General features: G+C 44.0%; 1 protein-coding gene across 1 annotated transcript in view; it reads right to left on the bottom strand.

Moving 5' to 3' along the window:
* The window catches only part of sema4f (sema domain, immunoglobulin domain (Ig), transmembrane domain (TM) and short cytoplasmic domain, (semaphorin) 4F), a 44,773-nt gene extending 19,966 nt beyond the window's left edge, over positions 1–24,807 (bottom strand). The window contains exon 1 of the mRNA XM_076086959.1: positions 24,019–24,807. Within this exon, the coding sequence (XP_075943074.1) occupies positions 24,019–24,109 (91 nt within the window). The 5' untranslated portion in view covers positions 24,110–24,807. The remainder of the gene's footprint in view (positions 1–24,018) is intronic.
* Positions 24,808–25,807: the final 1,000 nt, after the last annotated feature.

Raw genomic sequence — 25,807 nt, 5'->3', positions numbered from 1 at the left:
GAAATCAACTACAGTACTTTGTCGTGTGTCAGTAATACTGTCCGATGTAAAGAACGTGCTAACGAGTTTAAAAGGGACATCCGACATGAAACTCACAACAAGGTCTGTGGGTTATCTTGAGTAACCGTGTCATGGTTTCTGTAAAGAGACATTGCTGTAAAGTTTAAAAAAAGAAGAAATGTTGGCACTTTGATAAGTGTTTAAAGCGACACCACTCCGTGCTGCCTCAAAAACACTCATTATGTTCATGATGTCTGGGGCTGGGTCTATTCTCGACAACAGAACAAAGTAGCCTGTGTGTTGAACTGAGTTGGGCTACTGACAGAGACCAGAGATCAAAGCACCCAACATGTAACCACTGGCTACTGACTAACCGTGAGGGGATGAGTGTGTGTTTGTGACGGGAGCTGTGTGTATGCCAAAAGGCTTCAAGCCTTCATTACTGCTGATTGAATAACCCACTGAAGTCTATTAACACCCTATTATGAAAGTAATAAAAGTAAATCTTTCTTTAATTGCCTCTCTCTTCCTCACTCCATGGACTCCATTGCTCCAGGTAGAGTAGCTGGTGCTCTTCATAGACCCAGGAGGCTCTGCTGGAACTCCGTGTCCCAGAATGGCTCACCCCGAGTGGGGAGAGATGCTCTCAGCGCCTCCCTCTCTTCACCCTGGTTCTGCGCTACTCTCTTTTCAGTTTCCTTCAGTGTAAAGAACAACGGACGCATTGTCCCCGAGACACAAGCGACTCTAAACGCTCTCTGTGTCTGTCTGTATGTCTCTCTGTCTCACGTTACCAAAAATGACTGCCTCTTCCTGCACTGCAGAGTCCAAGCTACGAACTCACTCGTACGTGTCGGGGCTAAAGTCATACAAACACACACCTCACCATGTGGCTGTCAGTGTATTTATATTGGTGGTTCCACTCGAGTAGTTCTCACCAGACACTGACACAAACATGGCACCCTCTTTGACCTGTGACCCCTCTCTCCATGCGGTCCGATCCTCTCACGCACTTTTAGCGTCACAGCAACTGATAACTCTGGAATCAGTATCATTGTGTGTGTGTGTGTGTGTGTGTGTGTGTGTGTGTGTGTGTGTGTGGTGTTAGAGGCAGGACTATGACCTTGCAGCTGCAAAGAAACCAGTGTTGCCAAACAACATGATGAAAACATGGAGTTTCCAAAACAGAGGCAGAAAGACAGAGAATGAGAGAAAGAGAGATGCTTCCGTGTGGAAATACAAAAATCCAGCGCTTCCTTTTCCTCTTCCCTCCTCCTATTGGCTGCTATCCTTCTTTCCCTCCATACTTGGCAGGCTATCAAGGTCAGCTGGATCATGGTTTGTTTTGATGCTCCTTCAAATTGTATTTGTTAGCAGTTTACTACCTCACTCACCCGAGACGCATGTTAATGCCAGGTGTAAACAGGGCCTCCGTCTCCGAGTGTGCGGTGCAGATCTAGAAGCTATTTAGCATAGCACCGAATCACACGAGAGGGACTCCACGGGGGGGAGAGAGAGGGAGAGAGGGAAAGATGCACAAGGGAGTGTGAATAAATAAAGGGAGCGTAAAAGGAGGGACAGAGCGAGGGAGAGGGAGATGGAGAGATGAAGAGAGAGAATGTAGCGAAAAAGTCTTGTGATTGTGCCAAAATTGTCTCAGTCTTTTTGGAGCTAATAACAGCAACTGCCAACATATAGCAATCCAATGGAAAAAGACTAATTAACACCATATATTGTTGAGTTGTTATTTTGGGCACTCCAGTATGCTGCATGTGGAGATATAGAAGGTAATCAGAGCTCTGTTTGTTATTTTTCTGTTTTGATGATCACCCAACGGAACAGTGCGCAGATTCTACATCCTCTGTTCAGGTACTGTAGATAATACTAACTAGCCAGCTGTTAGGCTGATGTTAAGGTGCATAACCAGCAGAAACGGATGAATTAGTGTGCAGACTTTCCTGCTAAAACGTCTTAGACTAGACCTCTGTGTTCTGTTCAGTTGAAGCCTCTGGTACTGACAGTCCATAGCTGTGTGGGATAACCAATAAAGACTTGATCGATTTTCTTTGGTATAGCAATCTTTCTCTATGAATGGAGGCAATAAGGCACGAACTCAGTGACTTAGAGAGAGAGAGAGAGAGAGAGACAGAGGGAGGGATGGAAAGTGCAAGGTGGACAGATATAGCGGTGCATTTTCTTAGCCCACATTTGCGGTGGTTCAGTGCGTGTGTCCGAGGTGATATATAGCGCTAAAGGTCGGTGGGTTAAGTGCTCCGCTCTTGTGAAATGGCCGCTGAGGTCCTCTGTGTGTCTGCAGAGCTGATAGCTTTATCTGTCCTGCAGGCCACTCTCAGGACCAAGAGACCAAAGTGAAAGAGCAGATGGAGCATTGTGCATCTCTGGTTCAGACATACATCTTTTTTTTTTTACGTCATATTTATTTATGAAACGCAGCCTGTAATTCGGTTGGACATCAATGCTCTTTTGAAATGTAATTTCTGGTGGATTTGCGTGAGCCCAAAGGTTATTTCACTTTGTCATGTAATCCCTTAGTAGATGCAAAAACATAAATTAAAAACTCATCAGCCAGGAGGCTTTTTGAAGATATCCAAGAGAGAGAGAGAGAGAGAGAAACAAATATACTTTCATGTCTGAGGAATCTCATGAGCATTAGTGCGTCTTTGCGTGTGCGTGTATGCCCACACAAGTTATGAATCACTGAATCTAAATCTTTGTCAACCTCCGGCCTCATGAATTGTTGGTTGAATGACCTAAGAGCCACACCTCTTACAGACGCACAGTCATGCATGAATAAAACATTTGTTAAAATAGATCAAGGTGTGCGTGTGTGTGTGTTTGTGATGAACGCCCTCAATGTGTCTATCACCTGCAGCAGGCTTTATTTATTCATTGTGTACCGTGGTCAAAGGCTCCTGCATCAGTGCTATGAAATTACAGACTTCAGGGAGGGATGATCTACTGTTTATCAAAGGTTTAAGCTGAAAGGAAAATAAATCCTCAAATATTTGGATAATTGAATAATGATTTAAGTCATTTTTAAGAAAAAAGGTGTCAGGGTAATCCCCATCATTAGACATCGTGCTGTCAATCATCCGTCTCAGTGTATAGCTGGAAATGCTGACGGGACATTATCTCTGTTAAGCCATCAGCTTCTGAAGAAGGTAACCTTAGACAGGTGAGAAAGCAACTTATTCTTACATAAAACACACACACACACACACACACACACACACACACACACACACACACACACACACACACACACACACACACACACACACACACACACACACACACACACACACACACACACACACACACACACACACACACACACAGGGACAATTCATGCTAAATAAATGATGTGTATTATTTCCACTTGGCTGAAGCTCCTGTGCTGACTCACTGCACTGTCAGATCTCAAACAAACGGGTAAACGCACACACATTCTGCATGCACACACCATTAGGTTCCACTGAAACATTAAACATGAAGCGTGGCGTTTCCACGAACTCAAGTCTCCGGTATTAAAAGCAGTTAGAACATATAAACAGAGAAGGGGGAGTAAGGGAGTTAAAGGGTGAGGCGAAGTTCAGCCAGCAGCCACTGCTCCGTAACTCTCCGGCCTGTCGGAGCTTCAGAAGATGATGAGTGGCTGCTGGTCAACGTTTTCTTTTTAATCAATTTCAAAACAGGAGTAATACTTGTTGTCACACCATGTTCTTACACTCACAGACAACAGGACACCAATGGTGGATTGAGTTACATAGACTGATTTTGTGCTGTAAGGAGTGAGTTTAGTTTATGACTGGCGCGTCCCCGCAGGGGTAAAGCAGCCTCTCACACAAAAGGTTAAGTTGGAGTCTGCAAAGTGGGATTTGGCAGTTTCCGGCTCGAAACACTTGTCAATCATCTTGATTTGATGTCGACCTGAAATTGCCTGCAGCCCAGAAAAGGAAAGCAAGATCCCTGAAGCCACTTCAGGCGGTGAGGTGGAAGGGGACAGTACGTGATGCAGATGTGTTTGTGTACCACAAGCTTAGCTTAGCTGCTCAACATTTTTTTTTAAAAGACACATTGTGCTTTAGGAAATTGAGATGGGCATATTCCACTATTTGCTGACTTTTTGCAGACCAGACCACAAGTCAAGATTCATCACAATCGACAGATGAATCAGTTATTGAAGCCCTGTCTTGTGTAGATTGCCTTCTTGAGATTCCTGCAGCTGTTTTGCTATTAACATTCAAACCAAATATGTGTGAAGCATCTTCCAGTTGTTATTTACATCTTTTCTGAATAAAACGGAAGCAAGCAACTTAAAGTGGTGTGTATTTCAGTTGGGAACTGAAACCTAAAGTCATACATGTTCAAAATGCAAAGGTATGTTACAGTACAGTAATTCCATGAATCAATACATAAACATTATCTCTCTCTCCCCCGTGTGATGAATGGCGGACCAGAAATCAATACTCTCCACTCCCACATGTGTGATGAGAGAAGCGCTGTGTTCTTCATTTACTGCCTGTGTGCGCTGCACATGCTCTGTGTGCTCCGTTTGCGTGAATAAATGTTTGCAGGTTCAAGACAAGAATCTGACGGGGACAGAGCTGGGAAACCCCCCCAACACTTAGCTGTTTGTCCTGAACGCCCTTCAGGACACGTCTGCTTTGGCCTTCTCAGCTATGGGAGATACTGATGTGTTGCAGAGGCAGGCACACACACACACACACACACACACACACACACACGTTAGACTATATACAGCCTATATTTGCCTGCAGGTACAAGATAATGTAGGTTTGACATTTAGAAAATATCAGTTGTTGAGAGGAAGTGAGGAGGATCGAGACGAACAGCTGCACGTAAACTGCACTCACACTCACATACACACACACAGTGTTGGAGGGATGGTGGGTTTCACCTCTGAAGCAGGCATGCTGCATCCCTAAAGACCGCATTACCCATAAGCTATTTCCCTCCCCCACACTCACAACCCGATAGCTATATGCTCATATCTTCCCCTGCATACTTTTATGACATGGGGCACTTTAAAGCATTGTTCATAAAAGAGAAAGATACTCTTCCTTAGCCTCTGCTGCTGTCAGTATATCTTGGTTAAATGTTTAATCAACTCATTATTTTTTACTGCTGTACTGATGCAATTTGAGTGATATAAATGTACCTTTTTGGTTACAGGCTAAAGAACTACTGTATGTTGGAGACAATACAGGCTATTTTTCATGCATATTTTGCTCATTGTATATTCATCATGTAGATGTGGCCACACACTAAGAAGCTCAGTTACACTGGATACACAGTAGATGCTGCTTACTGTGCACAGCAGAGTTCATTTGCATGCGCTTCGATTAATGTTAAGAATCCTGACACGCACAGATCGAGGTTCGCGTCAACACAGCAGCACACACACGAGAATAAACACTTACACACAGCATGTCTAGTCGTTAATCATGTCAGAGAGGTTGCCTCAATCCATTTATCTATCCCCTCACCGCTTCTCTCTCTCTCAAACACACACACACAGTGACAAATTGCTGACATGGGTAGAATATTCCTGTCTGGAGATGAGATTCCCAGTCCAACGAGTCCAGCCCCTAACCTGACTTCATATATCTCCCTCTCTTTTTCGAGTCACACTCTAGCTTGCACACACACCAAATGCAAGTGTGCTTTTGCGTGCATCTTCGTGAGCTGAGGTCTAAAGGTCATTTCCCACGTTGCCCCGCAGCTCCAGGCTCCTCTGCGACGTCATCGTCACTCTGGACGACAAAGGGAAATAAAGGGGCGGGGCTTTCCTTCCTGACCCCATCTCCAGTACAATGGACGCGCACGCACGCACGCGCACACACACACACACACACACACACACACACACACACACACACACACACACACACACACACACACACACACACACACACACACACACACACACACACACACACACACACACACACACACACACACACACACACACACACACACACACACACACACACACACACACACACACACACACACACACACACACACACACTTTTGGGTAGTGCAGGAAAAGCTCTCACATGGGTTTATGCAAAATCTGTGTTTATGTAAATGTATGTTTTCCTGCGATGCTTTATGAACTCCACTCTGCTGTTTGTGTTGTGAGGGGCAGTCAAAAATAAAAACAGGGAAACAAACTTGAAACTTTGGATTGGTTCCACATGCAACAGGAAGTAGAACTAAATCTGAAGAACAGGTGGCCTCATGGCTACAGAAACAGGTCAGAAAGCAGAAGTGTAAGGTTTTGGTTCAGTTCATGTGAAGGTGTCTCAGAACAGAAAAAAACAGACTAAAAAGCAAGTACTGTACTGACTGACATGTCATTAGAAGGGAAATAAAGTAAGATGCAAAGAAATCACAGCAAAGAGTGAATTGATTCCAAAGATGGCAACATAGAAATTGGCACAGACTAATCTTAATATCATTGCCAGCAAATTCAGTAGAAAGAGCCTGTGGACTCTTCTCAGGTTAAGATAAGGAAACCAGTCTGGCTGCTCTTTAGTGCTTTCTCACCTGCAGGAGCATGACATGGTAGTCACGCACTCAAAGTCATCAAGCCTCAATGTTTGTAGAATGCTTTTTTTTTTTTTTTTTTGAAGAAACACATTGGTTCAAACATTTCTGTGTCCCAATGCACCCAAAGGTCCAGTAATAAGGAGGAGAAAAGAGAGAAAACATGAGCTGCTGATTATGTACCAGAGTCTCTCTCTAAGTGAGTAAAAAGTAAAAAAGGAAACAAGTTAAACTACTAAATGATTGTGTTGCAAATTCTATTTGTAAAATCCAGTTTTAAGTTTTCAAAAGTTAAAAGGAAAATAAAAAATAACCCTGCTTATCTAAAGGAACCCTGACATACATAAACAGATGTATGTTAACATGTGACATTTACTATAGGAGACACACCCTCATACATACATACGGTATATTTGCCTTTAGGCTGTTATGGAGTAACCGTATCCCCGGGTGCTATCCGCCCCCTCACTCTTTCTTGCCAATCATGTACACCTGCAGGACCTGCTCTACAACTGAGCGATGCATGTGTGTGTGTGTGAGTGTATGTGTGTGTGGGTGTGCTGTGAAACAGTAAAACTGGGTCAGCTCGAGGGGGTCAATCAGCCAGCTTGTTGCAGTGCCAAGAAACAAAGAGGGAGAAAGAGGGAGACAGAGCGTTTATGAATGCGGTGACACAGACGTACTGTACTGCAGGTAGCTAACTGCATTAGCCTGAGTCTTTTCCTGGAATGCAACTTTTACAGTGAAAACATCCTCCATGTGTTTCCTCCTAAGTGCCTTGTGCAAACACGTTCAGCGAGAGGGTGCTTTGTTTGCTCTCTGCTTGCATCAGCGGCTGTGCAAGGTTGTTCAGTTAATAATGTTGTTGAGGGTGAATTTACATACAATAATATATCCCAACACATTGTGATGCGATTACAGCAAGCTCCAATAATCTCAGGCTGTTTCCCAATTTCATGCTACATTCTAATTCTTCATACCATACAGTGTTGAGTTACAGAATACAATAAGTTAACATACGCAACAGAAAATCATTCATTACGTCAAAATATTCTGGAGTTATTTTTGTGTTTTACAGCTGTGAGAAGCTCCTACATTTCCTTTTGTGCATTGCCTTGTGGGATAATCCTCATCAGCACACTCATACATTTATTCTCCTTAGCACGCATACTAACAGTTTTGAGTTTAAACACACTACACACTCTGCCTGTTAGTGTGTATTATGGATTTGGGACGTATCTTCAGGTTGTTGGAGCTGTAAACAGCCTGAGAGGAAGAACATAGACAGTACTCAGGGCGGCAAAAACTATGACAATCTCTTCTGCGTGTTCAGAAAGACTTTCTTTTTTTTTTTTTTTTTGCTTGCAAAAAAAGTCCACAAAGCACTCCCTACTGCGTGTGAATCTCACTGCTGTCAGGGCACTGTAACAATAGAAGGCAACCAGAAGAACTCTTTTTATGGATTACGTCAGCTGGAACAAGACGACAAAGTTTAAAGAGATTTTGGTGAGTAAATTAAACAAAGTATAAAAAAAGCAAAGGACAAAGATAAGATGTTGAGATGTCCCTCCTGTCCTCAGTGGAGAATGAGATGATGCCTGTGAGTGTTGCATCCATCAACTGTCGTAGTGCCCTTGAGATAACACTAAATCTCCAGTGAAGTAAAGACTGCTGTAAATGTATTGAAACACAAATGTAACTTGTTTATTGAGGATACATTAGCCTGTTTGCCATGCTGTCTCTATGGTGCCACAGTTCACTGCCTTCCTTCTGTGATCTGCTTCGTTTGCACAAAGACGCAGCGCGAGTCAGCACAGTGCGGCATCGCAACACAGGTGATTTAAGTTCCCTTCAGCTTCCTTCTGCAGCAAAACTACGACCTAGAACTCCACATGAGGGAAAGGAAACTGCAGCCAGGACTTTATTAAGTATTGAAAGGATGAGTCTCATTATATCCTCCCTCAGCCTGAGGAGACGCTGTGCTGCAGAGCGGCTGTGTCATTACGTAATCAGCACTAAAGATCAGCCATTCACGTTTGAGGACAGTGTGCGTGTGTGTCAGGGGTGGGGGGTGGGGCAGGAACACACATAACAACAATGTGTACGTACTTTACAATACATGCACTAAGTGCACGTCTCTTGCTCACATGCACACGCAGGGCCGTGCACTGTAATGATATCAACGTGGACAGCACCGGCTTCCACTGCACATCTAATTGATGTTGACCGTCTGCTGTCAAAGTGAATAAAAATGAATTCCTCCCCTCACGTCACTTTCATCTTCCTCTGAGGAACTAGTTTCTTAAAAAGTTAAATACTTATGTCTCTTTCTTCTGCCCTCACAGTGTGACTTTCCCCTCAGCCACCCCTCTGTGTGTCAGCGCCGGCTCCATCCACTGTGTGAGCCAGCAGGGGTGGTCGCTCTCATCTAATAAGCCCCTGTCACACAGATTAATGCCTGCTGATGATAAATCCCCCCCGGACCGGGTCGAACCAACTGTCTTGCTTGATTGAACCCAAAGGGAGAGACAGAGCGGGTCACACAGCAAGAGAGTGAGAGAGAGAGGGAGGGGGAGACAGATAGGGGAAGGAAAAAAAACCCTCCTCTTTTCATCTCCCCTCCTCTCAGGCTGCCATCGGTCTACAGGACATGACAGCTCGTCTTGACTTCCTGCCCTTGTTTCTCATCTTTATCCTCTCTTCCCATCCACTTTCATTTTCTGCCGGTGATGAGAAAGTGTCCTCTCAGCCTCTCTCTCTTTTCCTACTTTTTGCTCCCACTCTGACCCATCTATGGACACAACCAGAAATGTACTCCAATTTTAAGAAGTATATACAGAATAATGCAGCCATGACAATACTGTTACTGACATTTGAGAGCAACGATATGTAGAAATTAATTCCACCTGTACCAACTACAACACTAAAGTACCACTTACATATTAAGGCCTCAATAATAATATAACACTCATTCTGGGTCATTCTGTATAACATATGTGCTTTTACTTTTGATACTATAAGTATATTGTGGTTGATAATACTTATATATTTTACCCGTTTCCCGACAATAAATAAATAATAATAATTAAGCAAATTATCAAAATAGTTGTCGATTAATTTAATAGTTGACAACTAATCAATTGATCGTTGTATCTCATAGATATCAACCATGTTGATGTATCAGTCAGTCTCTAACAAAGAGTTAAAAACAACCAACTGAACTATGGTATGTGGTTAAAAGAACAGCTTGAGTTCAGCAGTAGCAGTAAGAGGGAAACAACTATTTTAATCTCCTGTGCCCCCTCCCCCCCCCCCCCCCCCCCCACACCCCCTTCAAATCCTCTTGTTCACTGCAGTAACTCCACTCCACAGCACAACATCCCTGTTCACCATCGTCTGTGTAGAGCACACAAACACGTGAGCAAATACAAATACACATTCGAAAGATGGCCCAAAACAACACCTGTGGAATTCCAATGGAGCAGCACCACCCTGTCTATTTAGGTCTCTTTATTTATGCATTACATCACACACTCACGTGGTTGCACCTGTGTGTGGGAACACAGATCCTCCCTTCAGAAAAGACAATGCACTGAAGTGAGATAGAGAGACAGTGTTCATCTACAAGTGGAAAAACAAGATGGAGGAATTTTAAAAGACACTTCAAAAGAGAGAGAGAGAGAAGTGTATTTCCTGTGCCTGACGGCCTTTGTGCGCGTCTATGTGTGTGTGTGTGTGTGTGTGTGTGTGTGTGTGTGTGTGTGTGTGTGTGTGTGTGTGTGTGCATGGGGGTGAATTCGGTCAGTTTGTTCTAAGCAAAGCAAGATTAATGACCCTCAGCTCATTCCTGGCAAGCAATAAGATCCGTGTGTGTGCGTGTGTGTGTGTGCGTGTGCGTGTGCGTGTGCGTGTGCATGTGTGTGTGCGTGTGTGTGGTTGACCTAACAAGGAAATCTTTGTCCGTGTAATGGCTTTTAGCTGCATCGCAACCTGCTGATCAGCTTTTCTTTGTGTGTGTGGAAACGGAGAAGAACTATCACATAACGTGTATCGCCATTTAAACTGCATCTTGTACCTTTAAAGGGCATTAACATATCAGTGGCATACTTTCACTACATTGGACTGTACTGGACTCTATGCTTCTACTAGGATGTGAGTTAGAGTTCAGTTTGAGCCGAGCCCGTCTAAAGTACATGTTGGCCGGGCCGACAGTTTCCTCTCTGGTCTACCAAGTTATTTTCATAACATTAGCAGTGCATGTTAGTCGACATCTTTATCAGTGGTTGATAGCCGCGAGGCCAATGTAGCAGCAGTGACTGCTTCACAATGGTTGGGTTGGCCTGCTGACAAGCCATCAGCTAACACACACACAGATAAGCAAAAGCACAAAGACACTGATAAAAACAACACATGAACATGCACTATATGTGTAGAGTAAACATCACATCTCATGCATGAACACAAACACAACTCATAAAGTCCCGGCTTACGGTTCCTTCATAAAGACTATTCATACGCTACAGACACCAAAACCCAGCAGCATGCAAATACTCATCATACTGCATGTATGGCTCTTGTGAACTCTCTCTCTCTCTCTCTCTCTCTCTCTCTCTCTCTCTCTCTCTCTCTCTCTCTCTCTCTCTCTCTCTCTCTCTCTCTCTCTCTCTCTCTCTCTCTCTCTCTCTCTCTCTCTCTCTCTCTCTCTCTCTCTCTCTCTCTCTCTCTCTCTCTCTCTCTCTCTCTCTCTCTCTCTCTCTCTCTCTCTCTCTCTCTCTCTCTCTCTCTCTCTCTCTCTCTCTGCGAACACTGTAATGATATGTCACATCTTTAAGGTTGAGTCTTTACACTGTTTACACATTTAGTGCGGTAAAACTTGCAGTCTGCTCAGACTTGAGCTGTTGCACAGAAAGTTTGACATCTTTGTTCTTTCCTCCTGTATACTGACATAATCAGTAAAATGAGAATAGTGGATTAATTATCTCTCAAATGAAAAAAAGAAGCATCTGGGCTATCTGAAAGAGCAATGAGGCAGAAAGGGAAGGAGACAGAAATAGCTCAGAGGTGTTTTAGGAGCCACTTAGCCTCACGCAACAAGAAAAAAATAAACCAATAAATGTATTTGCATCATTAAACAGGAGTTGCAATCCCTCGAAACTGTTGACTGTTGCTCATCAATTATTGCCATCAATTTCATTAGCATTATCTACCACAAAGTTACAGTTTAGCTTCAAAAGCATCCTAAATTGGAAGCAATGACAATACCCGAGTTCCAAAACGAAATGGTATTCAGCAATGACTGTGCTCCTCCCATGTGTCCCTGAGGGCGTCCCGCTTTGAACAATGAGGACATGCAAACTCACTAAACATTCATAATGCAAAGCGGTCGGACTAAATTTAACAAACCTGTGATGTAGAAATAATAAGAAGAACACACGCCAGGAACCAAACTTCAGCTCACTTTCTTAATATTTTAAGAAGGCCGGCTTTACTTCACGGTTTAACTTTGATTATTGTCCTTAAACAACTTTAAGATTTAAAAAGACTTCCGACAGTTTGAACAGTTAACTCCATCTCACTAGTTCCCCATCAGTGTACAACATGCACCAGCTGAACTGCTAATTCATCTAGTACACCTTTGGTCAACCTTCAGTAGATGTCAGCCACTAGCTCTTTAACTCTTTCCACTATAAATAGTCTTGTAAATGACATTTATAGTTATTAATGGAACTGTGCATTTAAAACTAAATGAGTGTAGCACTTTGTACGCCCCGCTCTTCACCTTCAACTGTCATCACCATCACTGACCGACCGTGTATGTGTGAATTCTGCGAGAGCGTTTGCGTAAAAGAAAAAGACTCACGAGCAGCTGACGGTGCATCGCACTCAATGCTACAAACAGACATCCGTATGCTAGAACAGACTCAACATGCATATTTATTTCCCAGGGTGCTGTTGCTTAATACTAGCAGGCAGACTGTTGGATAAAGAGGGATTTAACCGCAATCCTTCCTGGAGCAGTCTCACACATTACCCCCATAAAGATTTGAACAAGATTAAGTGAAGGAAATATCTATTTCTAATTTTTTAGTTTTGGATTGAAGTGTAATGCTTTCACTGTTATGAGCACTATAACAACTTACAAGACTGTAAAATAATCGTTTTTTCCAGAATATCCCTCAGTAAAGCTGCTCTGAGTTTATATTTTATATCGACATCATTTTCACGTGCAAGGACTGATCTCCACTGCTGAAAGCAGACCTGTGGTGTTAACATTAGAGGGTTGTTTTGCGGTTCAATATCCTGTTGCACAGCAGTGTACAGTACACGGTGCAGCTCGTTATTGTTTGTTTGGGGAGAATATTTGAACAGGTACAGGTGCATAGCGGCTCCCTGGGCTCCATTAAACAAGCCGTCAATACATTCATCACCGAAAACTCAAGAGGCAAATAACACAGCTGAGCGAGTCTACCAGGCTTAACTGTTGTGTGTTCCCTGACATGTGTGTAATGAGGTCACCTGACTTCCTATTCTCACACACACACACACACACACACACTGCTCATAAACACACGGCAGATCCTGCCAACACAAAGCTGAATGTGTGCACACACATGGACGCGCTAACACAATCATCAGTCCATTAACAGTACCCTGTCAGTGTTTTTAAAGTAGCCAGCTACCAAGTGCAAAATACACACTAAAGCCTTAGAAAATGTCTCTATCAAAGTACATTAGACTTCCAAACTACAAGCTTATTACCCTCTTAAGCACACACACACACACACACACACACACAGAGCAGAGTTTGACCTAACCCATATGTTTGGGTGGGATAAGTCCACGTCACCTCTTAGTGTCTTTAATGCAATAAGTCCTTTTTTTCAATGCCCCATTCGTGCAACAGCCTGGCTCTACACACACACACACACACACACACACACACACACACACACACACACACACACACACACACACACACGCACACGCACACGCACACGCACACACACACACAGATGTCCATTCAATACCTATTAGTATTGAAGGCGTCCACGATCTAAATTTAAATGGATGCAGGCATTTGCTCAAGGCAAAAAGCAGGTTCTACTTGATATGCTCGTACTAAAACTGCAACTAACAAATGATTCCATGATCAACTTATCTGGTGATTGGTTTTTATTTCCGATTAATTATCATTGAGCCTATAAAGTGTCATCGTGAAAGACACGACGAAATAAGAAATAGAACACATTCAAACCTTTAACTTCACTTTTATCAAACAGGGTGAATGTTTGGATGCATTTCCTTTAACATGCTTCTATGTATCTACTGTAAATGTCCATGTGCATGCATTCATACTCTCTTCCTCCTTTTGTAACACACCAGTCAGCACGATACTAATCTAATCTGGACTGCCGGGATCTCATTTCCATTCGGTCCCATGTGGACAAGGGGGTCGTTATTTAAAAGCACTTAAGCTGATGAGATCGCCCAAGACGCTGTGATGTCATGATGCCATCTGACTGGACACTCTGTGATGTCACATCGGGGAACTTGCGTCTTTAATTGGATCAGTGTCCCGCTGTTTCAAAATGGAATTGTTTCATATTGGGTGTGACGTCGCATGTCCCAATAAGAGTTGCTGTGTAAAAACTTCACCGTGTATTCCATTTCTTTTAGAGAACCCAATGCTTTCTGTAATTACTTGAATGATTGTTACCTGAGCTTTTATCTGCACTCTCCTCCATGCAGACAAAGGCTCAGTTAATGTGTTCTTACTGTGATGCCACCGTCTGACTTTGAAGCGCCTGTGTAGTGCTTTGTAATGTCGACATGCTTTCTAGAACGGTGTGATAACGCTTTTAGGAGGCCTTAGATGTTTCTCTCACACACACACATAGCCACACATTTTAGGCAGCCTGTCTTCCATTGTAATGTTGAGCTAAAAGATGAAAGTATGGTGCCTGTCTGGCTCTAAAGACCCTCTTTCTCTTTTTCTCTATTCCCCCTGGATGCACACACACACGCACAAAATACACATACAGGCTCAGCAGACACCTCAATTATGATAATGTGGATCAGCATTAATGTATCCTGGCTTTCAACAATGTTGTGTGTGTGTGTGTGTGTGTGTGTGTGTGTGTGTGTGTGTGTGTGTGTGTGTGTGTGTCCCAGACAGCCGGAGAGGAGGGGCAGCTACTGTATCTCATTTAACACAGGTTACTCCCTCCAGGAGAGCAAAATACTGAGGCCTTCAGCATTTGTACGCTCTAACACGCACACACACACACACACACACTCACACACACAAAGATAAACCCATACACACACTGTCAAAAGGAAAGTTTCTCATGAATGCAACAAAGAAAAATACGGACAAACACAAGGATAAGAAGATTCAGGAAAACGCTGAAGCCAGTGTCTGCGGAGAGAAAGATCAAGTAAGACGAAGAAAAGAAAGTGCGAAGATTCTAGTGCTTCAATTCAAAAACCCATCGGCCTCGCTGTGTGTTTTTCTGTCTGTGTGCAGCAGAATCAGTGCGTCAGACAGTTTAAACAGTCCAGGTGGCCTCGGATTTGGGCAGAAGAAACTCAGATTATACAATCTAAGTAATGGTAAACATTCCAAAATACATCATAATTCCCAGACAAAGAATATGCAGCAGTGTAATAGGGCAACACTAACTTGGCATCCTGGGAACTCCTCATTTAAATAACCAAACTATCAAACAAGTAGAAACGAGACGCAGTGTCAATAGTATTAGTGTAGTAGAAGTACACAAGGATCAGTTCTCAACCCCTCTCTCATCTCCTTTGCAGCTCTGTCATCACAACCCTGCTGTTTCATCCTCCTCCTTCTTATCCTCGTCTTCCCTCCGTCTCCCCCCCCTCCACCACCACCACCACCACGCCTCCTTCCTCCTCCTTTCCCAGACTCCCTCCCACCCTGTAATTACCACCTCAGACTCCAATTAAAAGAAACCACAATAAAGAGAGCAGAGGAGGGAGACCGAGGGGCGGTAAGGGAAAGAGAGAGGGGGGGGGGAGGGATTTAATGAGAGGTTTATCCACACACACACACACACACACACACACACACACACTGTACACACACACACACACACACACACACAAAACGACTCCAAAACTAGTAGCACATGCAGGTAATGCAACATTTCAAAAACTCAAGCTTTCTTAAACGCTTTCAAAGAAGAACAGGAAGTGTGTGCATGTGGATGTGCATGCGCGGGCATTTATGTTAAAATCTCTACATACATTTGTATTTGTGTGTGTGTGTCTGTGTTTCCGTGTGTGTGTGAGAGTCAGGGGACTGCTGACAGTTTTTCCTTTGTGTTTTGCCCAAGCCTGTTTCCTGCCATTAAGGTTCCCAGTGTTACTCCGCTTTCCTTAAAAGCACACACACATCAACTCAAACATCAACACACACACCAACACACACACACCAAATTGGACAAAAAATTAATATGCAAAACAGGATGATAAAAAAACAACAAAAAATGGAGAACTGAAGATCAACAAGTCATGGAGACAACATAGATAGAAAGAAAACAAGTCAATATAGTGCTTTTAAAACTGACCAATGCACGCACACACACACACACACACACACACACACACGAATACCAAAGAAACTCTCTCTGCAGCGGAAGACACCAACAATCAATAAACACAAAGTAGGAACAGCAAGGTAGCCCTTACTGTCAAGCAGTCTTTGTGTGAGGAAGGAATGGGCCTTGTGGTTGAGTGCCAACCGAGACTGCCAGAAGACACACACACACACACACACACACAAAAAGAGGGAGAGAAGGAGGGCAGAGAGGTGGTTTGATTTATCAGGCTGCCAGAGAGAGGACAATATACAGCGAGGAAATAGATATCTTGGTTCACCACACACACACACACACACACACACACACACACACACACACACACACACACACACACACACACACACACACACACACACACACACACACACACACACACACACACACACACACACACACACACACACACACACACAGACACAGACACAGACACAGACTCTGTTGGTCCCTCTCACACACACACCCTTATCAGTTCATTAATTTCATTTAGAAGATCTATGACTCAGCTTCTCTTTGAAGACTAGTGTGTGTGTGTGTGTGTGTGTGTGTGTGTGTGTGTGTGTGTGTGTGTTCCAGACTAGAGTCGCTGTGCAGCCTTTATGACCACGTGTTTTTCCTTGATCGTAGCAGGACTGGTAAGCTGCTCTGCCCGACACACCAAACACCCTGTGGTGTTTGTAAGAAACACTCTTACTTTCCCAGCTTCATTGAACTGTAAATTCAATAATTACCATCTGCATTTGTTTTCCCTCTGTGGAAACCGGTTGAGCCAAAGTGTGTCGTGCTTACAGCTGTAAGCCGGTTCAACCTGATGGTGCAGTTCTGATGAAAGGTGTGAAATTACAGAGCAGGTGAATGTGTGTAATCATCATCTGTGTGTCCGGTGTACTTTCTCTGTTATGACCTGGCTAATAGCATCTATAAGGATATGGAGGGTAGAGAAAGCATTTTGTGTTAACTGATCCTAGTAATAGCAAGTATAAACAAAGCTAGATGTACTGGCCTGTGCTTCACACACTCTGCTTATAATTTAAAAAAAGCGGTAAAACTGGGATTTACAAGACATTTTCCCCTGCACTCAAACTCAGCAGTCTTCTCACGGTGGCTTCTTCCAGCTCCCAACTGTCACCCAGAGTAAAAAAACGCCAACAGGCACAAATACGGAATAAGCTGACTTCTGCTCGCTGCTGCCGGTGCAGCGCTTCTGTGACGAATTCCATCCCAAAATGAGGTGTCCAGCTTTTAAAAATCCTCTTCTGACACAGACACTGAGACATCAACAATACGGCTCATGTAGCTTTGTATTTGTTTGTGGGCGCTGCAGGCAGAGAGACAGCTGGGGTGTGGAGATCAATGGCCAAAAAGAAGCGTGGTAAGTGTGTGTTTGTTTGTGTGTGCGTCTAGGAGGAAAGGGCCAAAGGAAGTATAGTATTCTACTCACGAGAGGAGAGAGAAAAAGAGAGCTGTGTGAGTGTGTGTGTGTGTGTGTGTGTTTCCTTCCTCCCCCTCCCTTTTAATGCTGCGAGATCCTGCACAAAGAGCAACACACACACACACTTGGCAGTATTAGTCTTAAATGTGAACAACTCACCCTATAATTGAATTAAACCCATACTTCTGTATTACAAATGTAAGGTCTCATAACAAAAGGTGAAACGGGCCTAAAGAGAGGTAGATGGAGGGCCTTCACATTCCAGTCTTTCCATTAATGGCCCTGAAGACACACACACACACACACGCCATCGATTGATGACTTCCAGACTTGCAATCAGTCTGAGTAAACAGCTAGGAACTCTGAGGATCTTCTCATTGTGACTGCAGTGTGTGTGTGTGTGCGTGTGTGTGTGTGTGTCCTTGAAAAAGCTAACAGGTTAAGTGGATGCTGTCAGTGACAAGGTGACCCTGTGTGACCTCTGACCTTGCCTTAAAACCATGTGACGCCCCTCACCTCCTGTCGGTCTGGTTGGTTTGGTCCTGGAAATGAGATGGCTCTGTTTTTCACAATATCAATAACAATAAGTTTAACTTCCCGAAGCTTATCAGACCGGTTTGGATTTTTTATTATCAGCGCTCTTTTCATCAAAATGTAACCGTGTTCCACGCTCATTAACTAGTCAGTGCCTTCTGTCTGCCCCTTCCTGTTCTCCTCTACTTCCCCTTGAGTGGGTGAACAATAAAATCAATACTGATTTATATGACTGACGATGGTCCCAGGCGACAGTCAGCAATATTGAACAGTTTCACAAGACGGGAAGTTATTTCAATTAATAATGCCTCTGGGACTGCCCAGGTTTAATTAAAACACTGAAAAAAAAAAGGCTTCACTTTAACCTGAAATGAAATAGAACAAGTTGGTAGAAAAAACCTCTTCAGCTTAAGTGTACCCTCTACTTCTAAATGCTGAAAAGCGTTCTCAGTGCATTATAATTGGTTTCCACTTGCGTTCTATCAGATGGGATTTCCATGGGCTGGAGAGGAAGGAGATGAGGGCTGAGAGCAGGAGTGACTCCCAATGAGTTGATGATATATGCTTGAGCCGCGCCCTGCAAACCTTTCTTCTAAAGCCCTCTGTAGGTGATACACACTGAATGCCAGAAAGACTAACGCGTACTCACAAGGCTTCAACTCCACTAACCCTTTAAGAAAGCTGTATTTCACGTCATTGACAGCGCAATTCATAAGATTCTCATGAGCGAGGGAGTGGGAACAAGGCAGGAAGGAGGAATGAATGAATGAAGGAGAATTCCACCAACCCACCTACAACATCCTACCACGTCGTTGACCCCTGAGTGCCTTTAGTGTTTAGACTGGTCACAGCGGTCATGCTAAGTGGTGACGGACGTATCGGAACAAGAGTTGGAGAATTAGGACCGAGCGGGAAAAAAAAGCCACCAAGAATCCAAATCATGAAATCCTCCTGGGAATGCAACCAAGGGCATCTGTGTGTGTGTGTGTGTGTGTGTGTGTGTGTGTGTGTGTGTGTGTGTGTGTGTGTGTGTGTGTGGCCTTTGGCATCTGACTCGGCTTGACCTTTCCTCTGACGGGCTCCAGTCACAGGAGTGCCTGTGTGGGCTGACCATTCACAAACAACGTGGGAGAGTGCATGAACAGCTATGTACGTGTGCCGCGCTCACAATCAGAGACAATGTTGGGGCTTCATAGAGAGCGCTTTATCAGTAAAAGTGCATGAGAAGCTAATGAACTTTGCTGACGAACGTAAGGAGAAAGAGAGAAAAATATTTGTCTGTAGGAGGCCGATGACAGCTCAGAATTGACTCCTCTCATCCTTCTTTCATTCACTTCCTCCATTCCTCTTGCCAGACTTTACTTTTTCACAAAGTGTATGTTACTAACCGTGCTGTACTAAAAATCACTCTTTTCTTGAATGCATAACTTGACAAAAAAAACATGCCGCTAGCTTGATTTGTTAGAGGCTTTAGCTTAGGTTGAGGTTTAGCTTTAGTCTGAGCTTAGTCTCTTTCTCTCCGAGCCAAAGGTCAGAGACCAACGAAAATAAATGGATTCCAGAAGATCAACGAAAAGACAAAAACAGAGGAATGAGAAGGAAGAGTAAACATGAGAAACTGAAAAAATTAAATGTTGAGACGTAGCGAAAGACCGAGAGAAGCTACGTTTTGGCTCAGGGAATAACCAGACAAGCTATGGTGGGAGTTTCTAAACCACTTGAGGTATTTTAACAGCCAAAGAGAGATATAGATGGAAATGCTTTCCGTTATGCACTCACTCTACAGCCAGCAAAAAGAACCAGGGCTTATCAGACAAAACTGAGGGAAGAGCCAAAAGCCTTTCCAAAGTCTTTTTCCATTCCCATGGCACCACTCAACTCCACCAGGTCCTATCAGCTACACTTAAGAAGAGAGCGATGAGCGCTGGATAAGTATGACGAAGGAACAGAAAAGAGAGAGAGAATGGGATGCAGGGATGAGAAAGAGGGAAATTCTCTTGTCTTTGGATAACCACTTTGTATTCCCTGGTGGGAGACAACAATGCAGCCAAACACATAATGTACTGTAGTCCACATGTTATTCTCACAGTATTCTCTACAGTGGTTTCCTGTCCTATCCCCACAGCCTTTTCTCTGACGCGAAAGTGTGCAGGGACGAGGATTTTGCACATCATGAGCCTGACTACACTTCCAACCAAGATATCAAGCGCCATATCAGGATCTCAGATCTAATGCACAAAGGTCACATCATTTGTCACGTGTATGATGTTAAACAGGAAACAAGGCACATACTTCATCGACGCTAAATTATCGACCAAGTGAAGGGGGAGGAAGTGGGGCGAACCATCTCCAGTAACATGAAAAATGTATACATTTTTATGAAGTAAACAATTTGTCAAGACACAAAAGGTAGAACCGGTAGATGAGCAAACAAGACATTTCACTTCACGTTCATCTCTCATCATCAGAGTTGGCTGCTTCCTTGTTTGGATAATAGTATGAAGTGTGAAGCAACAGAATTACCTGGCAAGTAAAATTCACGAGAAGTTCAGAGCAGACACAACAGTGTGTAGTGAAATCAGGGCGATAACTGTGTTCTTCAGCCTGCTTTGATTAGTCTTTGTTAGATGCGACTCCCATCCACCCACACATAGTTCACCGCTAGCCGAGAGCAAATGTTGGCACAAAAACAGAAAAAACTACAATAAGTCTTTCTATCACTGAAAGTTACTGGAGTGAGATTCCGTTTAAGCTCCTGTTGACTGCAAACAAAGAGAGAAAGTATAGTTTTGGTGAGCAGGCCAGGCAAACTGCAGGTGGTACAGTCGATGGATACTGGGTGGCCTCATAAGGGACATAATGCTTATATACCTGCATAGTTTCAGAGTAACCAAGCTAATCTAATTAGATAGAGCCCCTCTTCTCCCTCACAGTAAATAGACCCTGATCCATGAGGTGGGTGCACCGCTGGGAACCAGGCCCTCCCCTGTGTGCCGACACCCTAATGACTTTCATGTGAGGAGCATTAAAAAACGGCTGCTAGACCAGTGAAACTGACTGGAGCTGATCCCGTCACAACAGACACACACACACACACACACATATATATAAATGTGATATAAAGCCAAGTGGAGTTTTGTTTAGTATTTAAATACAGCGCCATGTGTTCATTATTTCCATTTCTATGCACATTATAGAAATTATTTCAGCACTCTCGGATATTTTAAAATGAACAGAAATAAGTAAGATAAATATGTTTCGCGATTGCTGAGCCAAATGCCTAATTGTTTGCAAAAACACAAATGTGAATAAATTAGGCTTGTTCGGGATGTCTTTAAACCAAAGGCCCACACTCTGATGGTGACTTCATTATGCAGCGGGTAATTTCAGCTGAGCAGTTTTACGACTTTCCCCCAAACACTTAACCAGAGAGTTGGAACGATTCCACATCAGTCTAATTAGCCACCAAACCATTCAATATTGCATCTTACAAGCACCACACATACAGATGTATCACGACGGCGATGTGGCAGTGGGGAATGAACATCTTTGTGATGCGAGACGGATGGATAATATGGACCCAAATGAATTAAAAAGATAAAAGGCATCTTGAAACAAGACTTTCTTAACTTTGTCTCCAGGTCTGGCCCTGAGGATGATGCCATAAGAAGGAACAGTAAATCCCGTATTTAGTTGTAGACGTGTTTTGAGCAGGACTACAGCGTACGTTAGCTTCAACACTCACAACACTGTGCAGGTTGTCGCTTGGATATTGTTTTACATGCAAAGCCAAGCTTTACACACACACACACACACACGCACACGCACACGCACACACACACAGAGACAAACACGAGCATCACCTGACCAGTTGCTCATAACAACACTGTCTTACATAAGAGTCTCTCTTCAGTAATCATAACACACACGCACACACACACACACACACACACACCCTGATGAGGATGTCACCTACTTCTAACTCTGCCAGAATGCAACGTTGTTGGGACTTCAATCAAGATAAAAAGTCACGCACGTTTGCACCGAGCATGCAACCTTTGAGTTATCTGATGTAACTGCGGCAAAAACATCCCAACAGAAAGACAATGACGAAACAAGAAATACAAATGTTTGATGAGTTTCTTTCTCTGCGAGTGTTTCGTGAAAGCACGAAAGGCATGCTCTGTGGGGCATCACATCGGAGTGTCTCCCTCTCATTGCTGTTCGCTGGCACTCGTTGCGACTGTATTTGTTGCGGGGCCAGCGTGCCACAGGCCACAGTTGCGTAATGACACACAGAGACAGGCAGCTAACTTACAGACACTGCATTCATTCAGCGGATGAGCCTGAATCCCCGGGCCAGCAGTGGCCGTCTGAAGTAAGAATTTAGCTGTGGATCAATCACAGGTTTGAAAGTACAAAGGGGTTAAAAGCACGATAAGCTCCGCTGCAGAGTGCAGCTGTGGGGCAAAGCCCATTAATGCAGTCAGGTGACTGGAGTGCAGGCTAATGGTCAATGGACACACAGTGACGCAACCTCTAAATCTTTTCCTCCTCGCTGCATCTGGGTGTAAACACCATCACATGGTAGAGGGAGGGAAAGAAAGGACCCCGAGCAAATAATCAGACAGAGAATATAGAGAGGGGGATGAAAGAAGAAAAACATACAGGAGGGGAGGGGGGGGGACAACAGCACAGATTTATTAACCTGCAAACAGAGAGAGAATACGTTCAAAACGTGGACAAATGGAGAGATGCGTATACACTCATAGAGGCTGCAATTTAATCTCCAAAGGGTCAGAAAATAGCTGTCTCACTACTGCCCCATATGGTTCTCATCATTTTGTTGGATGTCCCCCCTTGTTTTATGTTTTTCATGTTAACTGTCAGCCAGTTTCCAGAAAACAGGAAGGCTGGAGAGCCCGTGCCGCTGACCCCGACACAAAGGGGGAGCTTGTTAGAGAGATGGGCTTGTCTTCACTGTGACTGTCTTCACCGAATCTGTGTCTGGTTCTCTTTCACCCGTCAGTGTGGTGTCTATGTGATGCACACAGCCACTTTTCTAGAAAACTAAGAGTTGTTTGGGTTTTTTAAGCCCCTGCGTCCAGAGCAAGACGCTGAATCACTGCCAGCTTACAGAGCCACTAATCCTGACCTCTGCCTTCTCTGGATCAGGGCAAATGAAAAGACAAATTCCCAACATGCATCAATCCCTCCAGCGGGAAGCGCATTTGTCTGAACTGTCCCTTTAAGTTGAGAGCACAGCCATACGTGCCTGGATGAATCCAACAGCCCGGCGCTTCTGCCCAGTCTATGCACTTGTTGTTGGCGTTGAGCAGGACATGCCTGGCACCTGCTTGCCTCGCCAGCGTCACCATTTATCAAGCCACAATAAAGGCGGAAGGCAGCCCTTTGGCACCGCGCCCCGAGTGCGTAACAGCAGCGCAGCGCGCAGGTTGACTGCGTGGCACTGCGGCTTTACCTTTGGGTTGAATTAAGTTTTGCGCCAAACACTGGCAAAGCTAATCACACAGCATGTTTTAGAGCTTATAGTTCGGCTGTGCATATGCTTGAATGGCACAAGGATATCCTGCAAACTATGCTGAAGTTGCAGATGTTGCACCAGCCTCGGGCATGTTATTGTTTTGATAGCTGTTAATCATCATCATCATCACTGATGATGAGGCCAGCTGAAACATCTTTTCATTTTCAAATTCATCAGAGTGAAGACAGCCCTCCCAAATAACAATCAGCTTTTATTTTTTTAAATATCACTTCAGCTTTGATCATCACTAATATTGCCCTCGTGAGTGTCTGTTTCGCACTCACCTCCCAGCCCGCCCAGAGTCGCTGCCCAGGTGGCTCCGGAGAGCAGGCACAGCGTCGGTAGCAGGACCAACATGGCACCGTCAGGACTCATCGTGATTCGGCTCCTGGAGGTCCGTCCGATCTGATTTCAACACCAAAGTCCCGGACTCGTGGTTTCAGCTGTGGTGCATCCTGATCCTGTCCGGGCTTCGCAGGTTTCTTCGAATTCAAAAAAAAAGGCGCAGAGCACGCTCCAAGACAATGTCAGATAAGTTTTGGGTTATTTAAAAAAAAAAAAAAGCTTCCTGAAACGTTTTATTCTGCTATTCTGCTACAGGTTACCGCTCTTCCCGGAGCTAAAATCTGCACAAAGCGCACATCAATGCATGCATCCGCTCATGTATTGTATTACCTATTTATGAAAAGCGACATGCTAAGAACCAGATGGCACGTTGTTGTAGTTATATTTGTGGTGTATTCCAGTCACAACTGTGCGTCAGAGTAATCCAAAGTACCGTCCTCTCGTGCGGGAATAATGCCCAGTGTCCCGGGTTATAATAAGCTGAAGCCTCGCTCTTATCCCCGCTCTGTGCCCCGGTGTCGCCGAGCTTGTCCCGCTGGTAGAAAAAAAAAACTCCGCTCTTCTTCAGTTTAAAAGCATGTGAGGAAAATAAAGCAGGAAAATCACGTTGAGGTCCGTGAAGTGAAACCAAATTCTGACGGCGCGCTGTGTCGCTGGAGCTCGAGCGCTGGCACGGTGCACGGTGCTGTGGAGGGCGGATAGTGACCGGGCTAGAGGATGTGTGCTGCTACAACGCTCGAGCGCTGACTGAGTAGGACTAGGAGCCGAACGTCTCGTGCCCCGCCCTCCATAAAAAAAGGCAGCGCGAGGGTACACAACAGGTAGGAGGGTGACGTCACGGCCGACAGGTGCGGACATATTTTTATTTTGGAAGATACGCCACAAGTGATTCGTATCAAACTTCCTGGTTAGCGGAAGTTGTTGTTTTTATGAGGTTCTTTAACATTACAGATTAATTTCATGTGTGGGAAATGACAGGCAGTGGGGTCAGGGAGTGATTACAGGTTTCACTGTGTCCACTAGACTATTATCCTATTATGGAACTGTCTGCCCTGTCATACAATGAGATGAAAGCCTGTCGTGGTAAAAGTGAAATCTGTCATTGCAGAAGTCCTAAAACCTGGAGGATGCATGCAACACTTTATACTGAATTCAAACTGAGATGTGCCCTTTTTAGAATGGGATTTATAGAGAACAAGCAAGGTTGTAACCAGTAGTTTTGTTTTTTCTCCAAATACTTTTTGTAGCCTCTTTTTTTTTTAATAATTAAGAGATCCTTATATCCTTATATTATAAGTTTGTGTTAAAAAGTGCAGATCAGATTTAGATTTATCCTCTTAATTCTGAATAGGACCAACCAAATGCCAGCTAATGCTTTCTTCAAGGTTTCCCTCGACTGAACTAGATGACCCTTCACACTTAGTGAAACTCCACGTGAGGGGGAGTAAAAGCTTAAAAAGGTAAACTTACTATTGAATCTCTCTGTTAGCCATATGAGACAGTGTGAATGCAAAGTGCAGGAGAGCATTATTCAATCATTACCCACTGGACATATCCATTTAAAGAAGGAACATTTGTCAAGGACGCTTCTCTCTGCTCCTTTTAACTCTGCTCCGTGTGGTCTGGCTTCCTTAATCCACCTGTCAGTCATCTGACATCATCGGGGGCAGAGCGTTTTAAGTAAAGATGATTAAACAGTGAGGTCAATGGTCTGCAGGCCTCAACCAC

The sequence above is a fragment of the Anarhichas minor genome, unplaced genomic scaffold (assembly GCF_050575085.1).
Source record: "Anarhichas minor isolate MPS153535 unplaced genomic scaffold, ASM5057508v1 ptg000009l, whole genome shotgun sequence".
NCBI lineage: Eukaryota > Metazoa > Chordata > Actinopteri > Perciformes > Anarhichadidae > Anarhichas > Anarhichas minor.
Note: the sequence above shows the minus strand (reverse complement) of the source record. Positions and strands in the feature narration are given on the sequence as shown.